The sequence below is a fragment of the Hyperolius riggenbachi genome, chromosome 4 (assembly GCF_040937935.1).
Source record: "Hyperolius riggenbachi isolate aHypRig1 chromosome 4, aHypRig1.pri, whole genome shotgun sequence".
NCBI classification, from domain to species: domain Eukaryota; kingdom Metazoa; phylum Chordata; class Amphibia; order Anura; family Hyperoliidae; genus Hyperolius; species Hyperolius riggenbachi.
This window is the reverse complement of record NC_090649.1, coordinates 150,041,371-150,050,000: the sequence shown is the minus strand read 5'-3', so window position 1 is coordinate 150,050,000 and position 8,630 is coordinate 150,041,371. Positions and strand designations below refer to the sequence as shown.

General features: G+C 39.4%; 1 protein-coding gene across 1 annotated transcript in view; it reads right to left on the bottom strand.

The window, feature by feature from the left end:
- Nucleotides 1-4,425: 4,425 nt before the first annotated feature.
- SLC9A9 (solute carrier family 9 member A9) overlaps nt 4,426-8,630 on the bottom strand; it is a 954,803-nt gene continuing 950,598 nt past the window's right edge. Inside the window, exon 17 of the mRNA XM_068280765.1 lies at nt 4,426-5,724. Within this exon, the coding sequence (XP_068136866.1) occupies nt 5,587-5,724 (138 nt within the window). The 3' untranslated portion in view covers nt 4,426-5,586. The remainder of the gene's footprint in view (nt 5,725-8,630) is intronic.

The window sequence follows — 8,630 nt, the reverse complement described above, 5'->3', positions numbered from 1 at the left end:
TTCAGATATCCCACACTTTTATGTTATGTTTAAAAACTCAAAAAAGGAAAGTTATTGTTTTGTCTCAGCTCAATGAAACAGGCTGTCCTGTGTCATAGAGTGCTAAAATTTATGAGCTATTGAACTTTCTATCTATCCCCTGCTCTCAGAAGTAGTTATTTGCCAGGAAAGCTGTACTTCCTTATCAGTGAGGAACTCTATAGTCCAACTAGTTTCCGACTGGAGAAACACTGTCAGCTGCATAGCTGAATATTAATCCTTTCAGGCAGAGAAAGACGAAAAGCAACACAGAATGTTTATTTGGGTGCTTGGCACTGTATACACACATGTAACTCATCATGTCACTTAACGCAAATCTGAAGCAAAAATAAACTTATGAGATAATAAATGTAGTATAGATAGTAAATAGAACATTAGTAGCAAAGATAAGAGCCGCTAGCAGACTGAAAAAAAAGAAACAACAGTTTCTTTTGCTTGTACAGCGCTGCGCTCTACCTCAGCGCTGTACTGGGGACCGCCCCATCACTCGGCTGTCCCCTGGAGAGGCTCCGAACACGATCTTCTCTCATAGGCTGATGCCTATGAGAGAGGATCGCTCTGATTGGCTCTCGGGGGGAGAGAAAATGAAAAAACTACACGTTTTTATTTAAAAAAAGAACATACATTAATTAAAAAAAAAAATACTATGTGCAGCAGCGATGGTGGGCAGAAAAGGGGCAGGGATCTATTTGTGTGCTAAGTTGTATAGCTCTGCAGCGAGCAGTTAAAGCTGCAGAGCACTGAGTTGTAAAAAATAGGCTGGTCACTGGGGGGGGGGGTTAAGCCTGTGGTCCTGAACTGGTTAAACTGCCAAGGAACCATCACTACTTCTTTGTTTTACACCTTAACCTTTTGAGGACCGCAGTGTTAAATCCTCCTAAAGACCAGGCAATTTTTTTTGTAAAATAGGCCACTGCAACTTTAAAGTGAACCAGAGACGAAGCACCCTTGTGTATTTTACCATAGAAATCAGTGGGAACATTAGAGAAAACATTTACCATGCTCTCTGTCCCATCCTCACTGCTAAAAGTGTCTGTTATCTAGCTGAGATAAGAATCCCGGACTGAGCATTGATTCTGGCTTTGCTATAATGACTCAGCTATAATGATTCCTGAGCAAAGCCAGCAGGGGGCAGGCTTGGACTTGAAGACAGCAAAGAACACAGTCTCAGCTATAATTATTCTGTAGCAAAGCCAGACCGACTGCTTAGTCGGGATTCTTATCTTAGAGGTGATAACAGGCAAATTAAACAGAGAACAATGTAACAAAGAGCAGATTAGGTGTTTACTGTCATGTTCCCACTGATTTATAAGGTAAAATACATGAGGTTGCTTCATCTCTGGTTCTCTTTAAAGAGAATCTGTATTGTTAAAATCGCACAAAAGTAAACATACCAGTGCGTTAGGGGACATCTCCTATTACCCTCTGTCACAATTTTGCCGCTCCTCGCCGCATTAAAAGTGATTAAAAACAGTTTTAAAAAGTTTGTTTATAAACAAACAAAATGGCCACCAAAACAGGAAGTAGATTGATGTACAGTATGTCCACACATAGAAAATACATCCATACACAAGCAGGCTGTATACAGCCTTCCTTTTTAATCTCAAGAGATCATTTGTGTGTTTCTTTCCCCCTGAAGCTATCTTCCACTGAAGTGTCAGGCTGTTTCTTCCTGCAGAGTGCAGACAGCTCTGCCTGTATGTAATTCCTCAGTATGTGAAAGCCCAGCCAGCTCAGAGGAGGATTTATCCAGCTTGTAAAAGATAAGAGAGCAGAGAGAAGCTGCTCTAATTTAAATAATACACAGGCAGTGTGCAGAGAGGGGCCTAGATGGGGGAGATGCATCACAGAACCACAACACTGAAGAACTTGGCAGCCTTCCAGACACAGGCTGACAAGTCTGACAAGAGAGAGATAAGTTGATTTATTACAGAGATGGTGATAGTAGAACATGCTGCAGTAAGCCAGAACACATTAGAATAGCTTTTGGAACTTGTAGGATGATAAAAAAACAGGATGCAATTTTTGTTACGGAGTCTCTTTAAGGCCAAACTGCAGGGCCACACAACGCAGCACACAAGTGATTCCCCCCCTCCCCCATTTTATTCCCCACCAACAGAGCTTTCTGTTGGTGGGGTCTGATCGCTCCCCCATGTTCATTTTTTTTTAACAAATATTTATTTTATTATTTTTATAATAAATTTGTCTTTTTTTTTTCCAACTAGACCCTCCCTCCCCCCGTCAGCCGAACACCTTTGATCCCCTGGAGGGTACAGCCGTGTCACATGGCTGTCCCCAATTAGTGCTACCTTAGATGCTAATTAGACGGCGGTTTCGCCGTCTAACAGTCTGCGCTCCGCCTCCTAACAGGAGGTGCGTGTGATCTCCTGCAAAAGCAAGCCCCAGGACTTAACGCCGATCGGCGTCAGGCAGTCCTGGGGCTGCCGCCGAGGCCACGCCCATTGGCGTGATGCGGCTGGGAAGCAGTTAAAATACTTAGGGTGAATTCTAAAGTGCAACTGTTATAGTCTGATGCAATGTTATAAATAAAGCTATATCATTGAAAATAAAAAAATATGAGATTCTTTACTTTGCTACTAATGTTCTATTTATTATCACTACTACACATACAATTCATTATCTCATATGTTTATTTTCACTTCAGATTTGCTTTAAGCTTCCCTTTAAAGAGAAACTCCGACCAAGAATTTAACTTTATCCCAATCAGTAGCGGATACCCCCTTTTACATGAGAAATATAATGATTTTCACAAACAGACCATCAGGGGGCGCTGTATGACTGATTTTGTGCTGTAACCCCTCCCACAAGAGGCTCTGGTACCGTACGGTACTCTGGGCAAACTGCCACAATGTAACAATGTTCACAGACAGGAAATGGCTATTTACAGCTGTCTGCAAGGCCAGAACAGCTAGAAACAGCTAAATAACCTGCCCACAGTAAAAATGTCACCATGTAATACATGTCAGAATGTGAATCTGGGAGAGGAAAGATTTTACAATGAGCAAACACTGACTAAATCATTTATACATAATTATGGTAAAAATGAAGCACTTTTTTTATTACATTATTTTCACTGGAGTTCCTCTTTAAGCCTAATAAGGATTTTAGATGGAAGTCACACATGCAAAACATAATGGGTCTGATGCAATTCACCTTTTCCTCCTAAGTGAATTTTCACATCTTATTAATAAAATGTCTTTTAAGCCACCAGCAAGCAAGAAATACTGAGAATAATTTTGACAGTATTTTTTAAATACTTTTTGGTAATTTATTAATTGCAAAGTGCTGAAAAGTTATTTAAACAGAAGATGAAAAATGATCTCCTATGTGAAAACTTAGGAGAAAAGGTGAATTGCATCAGACCCTATTTGGCTTTCCTCTTTCTGGCCTAGTGCACACCAAAAACTGCTAGCAGATCTGCGAAATGCTAGTGGCTTTTGAAGCGGTTTTTCTTATCATTATGAAGCGTTTTGCTAGCGTTTTGCGGTTTTGTGTAGCAGATTACAGATATTGTTACAGTAAAGCTGTTACTGAACAGCTACTGTAACAAAAACGCCTGCAAAACCGCTCTGATCTGGCGTTTTAACAAGCGTTTTGCGTTTTTCCTATATTTAACATTGGAGGCAGAAAGGCCTCCAAAATCCCAAAAATGCAGCAGCCCGGGAGTATGCGTTTCTGCAAAACGCCTAACGCTCTGGTGTGCACCAGCCCATTGAAATACATTACCCAAGCGTTTCCACATCTGCAAGCGGTTCTAAAAACGCTACCACAAGCGCTCGGTGTGCACTAGGCCTCTGTGAGCAATTAGATGCAAAAGTACTTTTTATACACAAAATAAAAACATAATTTTTGCTATTTTGTAAATGTAGGATTCTCAGTATACAAAAACCAGGGAAGGATTTGACAATAGACACTTTAGGCCTTTGGCTTGGTGACACTTTTGGAGACTCATGGCTAAAGATGCCACCTTTGAAGCAATACCCTGCATCCAGGAGCGCTACATAAAATCACTAAGCATTGCTGCTGACCCTTCAGTATCTGAGTCATGTATACCTGTCTCCTCCTCACTACCTTATACCATTCCTTTAATAATTGTGTCTCCTGTAACTGCCTCCTCCTTACCATCTATTCCACCTTTCAGCCTCTGTATTGCCACTGCTCAATGTACCACACCTTCACAAACTCCAGGATGGAGAGGTTTAGGGTGCCAGAATTTCTTGTGCCTTTAGGATGTTGACTGAGATGCAACTGCAGCCCTAGATGATGCATTACTTAAAAATTAAGACCAATAGACTCCAAGCAATGTAAAGCACACACACATTTTGCATTATTATTTTATTAAGCAACTGTAATAAAAGAACTTGGAAATACAAAGAGAAAAGGTAAAAATTTACAAAAAACAATACAAAGTGCAGCATCATTAAAATATGAACAAGGGACAATTAAGCCAGAGTCAGTGGCAGGAATAATAAACATTGTGAATGATGCATTTTGATAGTCACCTTGACATATTACAGAAAATTCTAACGATGGTAGAATGACACCATATTATTCATGTTCCTTTTCTAGTGGTGGCATTCTGTTTAAAATGACAAAACATCTTGTCACAAACGGACTATAAATAGCGCTCACATTCTATGACACTGGCTATTCTGAACATGAATAATTGCATGTATTTGCAAGGCACTTGAGGTTGTTGGATGTGGTCACAGCTATCAGGAAAAAAACAACAACACTGCTATCGGTCATACGGAGAATTATGAATCATTCACATTTCTTTCCAGTAAACAGCAAAATGTGATGTTTATACATCTTTCTGGTTTTCCAATATGGAAACACATTTTGATCATTGTCTCATTTCATAGATTCAGATAGATTCAGAGCAGACAGGGGGTCCATTGCTATGCATATTGCTCTTGCCTGTTTTTTGTTTTTTTTTAAAGCCATCTTTGTGTGGCACTGTTTTTTTCCTTAACATTGATAAACTAAGTTACAAGTCCTCTAAACTGACAACTCCAGATCCAAATCTATCTAGAAGTCATCAGGGCCTATGTCCTCCACAAGGCCATGCTTATCTACCAAAGGCATTTGATGATAATCACTAAATTTGACATTTTATGGACAGATTAGACAGTGACTTGATGCCTTTGAGTACAGTCAGGACAAGAGAGATTTAGGACGCCAGTAAAATGTAACTTCTTACTGATTACTACTGTTTTCTTTAAAGTGGGCCTGAACCCTAGCACATCACACAATGAACAGTATTTTATTTTCACATATAGTTGCTGAATAAATTCCCTGCACTGTGCTCTGTGCTTATTTAGCTAGATCAGAATTGTATCAGCAGCTGTGAGTCAAAGCTGTGACCTGCATGTGATCTGTGCTGTGGTAGCTCTCTGCTCTGTGTAAACATAAGCTTAACACTTTTAGATTTTTTCAGTGAAGTGAATCCAAGGAAAATTTCAGGTTTTTAGGGGGGATTTAAATTGTAATGATTTTTTTCCCTTAAAGGTCATCATGCTGTGGCTAATCTTTTAAATGAGAGAGGACATTCAGAGTTGAGTTTAATTCCACTGTAAGAAGTTCTGGCATCAGATTTGCTTGCCTATTCTTTCTGTCTCCTTTCTCCACAGCTAGAAAGGTGCATGCTTTCTGCAGCCAAGCCTGCAAGTTAATAAAAACAATAATGGAAGTTAATAACTGTAGTGATCCCCAGCTGGGGTGCCCTGGTGGCAGTAAAATACTGCCTGCACATCCGTCTGTCCTCATATGTCTTAACCCCTTCCCACCAATGCATATTTACTTTCCTACAGCACTAACCAATGTTGCAGTAATGTTAATTCATTCACCATGCCATTCATGTTAGAAACTTAGTCACTCCAAACAAGAGACCAATCAGTGCAACCTCTAATCATGTGACACCTCCAATCACAAAACCACTCTTGTCTAATAGTGGAGGCTAACGGTTTGTGCAAGTGGAAGAAACTTTTCCTTTTATTTGTGGCCATGATTGAAGGGTGTTAAGGTCTGAGATCTTTCATTTATAATATGAATACATGATATACAGTATATCAGTTAAGTAAAAAAAAAACTGGACATGTATTTCCACATGCAAAATAACACAAATGTCAACACATTTATTATAAAAACTGTTTTTCAACCATCATAATTATCATGATTGCATTCTGATTAAATCAATAAATGTATATTCTATAAAGGCACGCTAGTTAAATATAAGGAAGACTATATTTCAGAAAATAGCTGTATAATTTTAAGTCACATTAGGATTGATTGCTTTCATAAATGATGAGATGATATTAATATGAATATCTGTATCCTAACACAATCCTAAAATCATATAGTCATGATAGAGATTAACCAATTGTAAGAGAGCTGCCTACTCTATAGAAATGGAGGCAGATCTGCTGTGCTTTCTTTATGTCATGTTGATATTGCAGTTTTATTTAACGTTTGATCTTTGCTACAGCACACAATATTCATCATACTTGTGCAGTGATATACATCTTTTATATGTTTTCATATTTTTTACCTCTTTTATGGAATGATATTTATATGGTTTTGATTGATTTCACTTACAGATAACCGAGTACTTTAATTACACCTTGCCCTAGCTAACATTTTTGTAATAATATTTTCTACTTTGATTACTTTCTACTTTTCATTCTTTATTGTTCATATCACTGTATTGTATATTATTTTTTTTGTCTGTGTACTTGTCATACAGAAATACAATTCCAGTGCATTATCCTATTGTTTGAAAACAATGCTAGGCAGAAATGCAATATATTGCCGTACAGCAGATTTACTGTGTATTTGTTCACATATGCAGAATGTAGATGAAACTAATAGACTCTAGAATAAATACCAGGTTATTCAGGAATACTTCTTTGTCACAATGCTTTACGTTGCTGTACAGACAGCAGAGGTGTAACTAGAAGGGAGCATCCCCTGCGATCGGTGAGGGGACCCAACTACTAACCTTCCCTTCCTCCGCTCCAGGGCTCTATACCTCAGATCAGGTGTTTTTGTGGCTACACTTGTTATGGGTATGAAGATCATGATAGCAACACTTGTTTTATGACCCTTGTGAGGTAGAACAAGATGATGCCAAGTCTCCAATTCTGGCCAAAACAGTCCCAGTCCCTCTAACTGAGGGACCAAGAATGTGGAGGTCCCTAAGCCACAATGGATACTAGCCCCGGGGAGATCTTCTATCCTCAATGCTGTATAAATGTAACATTCCAAAGTGTCTCAGCATCCTTCAGAAGTAACTTTGAATTAATGTGCTGAAATGCAAAACGGAATATGTGGACTAGGTGAGAAAGGACAAAGGGGTCCAAAAAGAGGGAATGCATGAAGGCAAAGCAAGAGGTCCGTGATCAAAACATTTGAGGTACAAGAGGGAACTCCAAAAGAGGTTTTAGCACGATCAGCAATATGCAAAGTACATATTAACAAATTGTGTGTAGAATCAGTAACATTTTCAGTGGGGGGATTTTCCAAGTCAGTTTCCTGCCTCTGCCTCACTTGCAATTAGTGCAGAAAAATACAGAAATTAATAAGACTACATTGAGCCTTATGATGAAAAGAGCTAGCACTGCCTTAAAGGGAAGGTTCAAGAAAAATAAAAAAATGAGTTTCACTTACCTGGGGCTTCTCCCAGCCCCATGCAGCCATCCTGTGCCCTCGTAGTCACTCACTGCTGCTCCAGTCCCCTGCTGGCAGCTTGCCGACCTGGGAGGTCGGCGGGACGCATTGCGTACATTTTTACGCATTCCCGCTAGTGCAGGAACATTAACACATACATTTTTACGCGTTACTGGTTCAATGCGTAAATTTTTACGCATTGAACCAGTAACGCGTAAAAATATATGTGTTAATGTTCCTGCACTAGCGGGAATGCGTAAAAATGTATGCAATGTGGCCCTGACCTCCCAGGTCGGCAAGCTGCCAGCAGGGGACTGGAGCAGCAGTGAGTGACTACGAGGGCACAGGATGGCTGCATGGGGCTGGGAGAAGCCCCAGGTAAGTGAAACTCATTTTTTTATTTTGCTTGAACCTTCCCTTTAATTCACCCATAATATTTGCATAAAGAGTATAATCCAGTTCATAAAATGGTGATTATATTTCCCCCCACATTTGTACTATGCTGCTCTATTACTTATTAGACTATTTCTCTCAGTTCCCTATATGTGCCAGTATAAACGTTTTATTGCCAGACATTACAAAGACGTGCTTGGATATTAAAGATGGTATGTTCCAAAACAAAATCTGACTGCATAAAACTCATTTGCAGCCAACTAAAAGTCACTCTGTGCCAGTTCTGTTCTTACAAAAAAATTCCCATATTGTGTGTCTCACACGGCCCTTCCTTACATAGCTTCCAAGAACAACTGCTAGACAGTTATGACAAGCTGGCAAGAACAATACACAGAAGAGATGTCACAATGAAGAGGCACCTTTGTGATGCTAAGACAAAACTGCTTAGAGTTCCTTTACCGGCTTTAACAGATGAAAACATATCTACTCAGCTTTCAATTTTAACATTT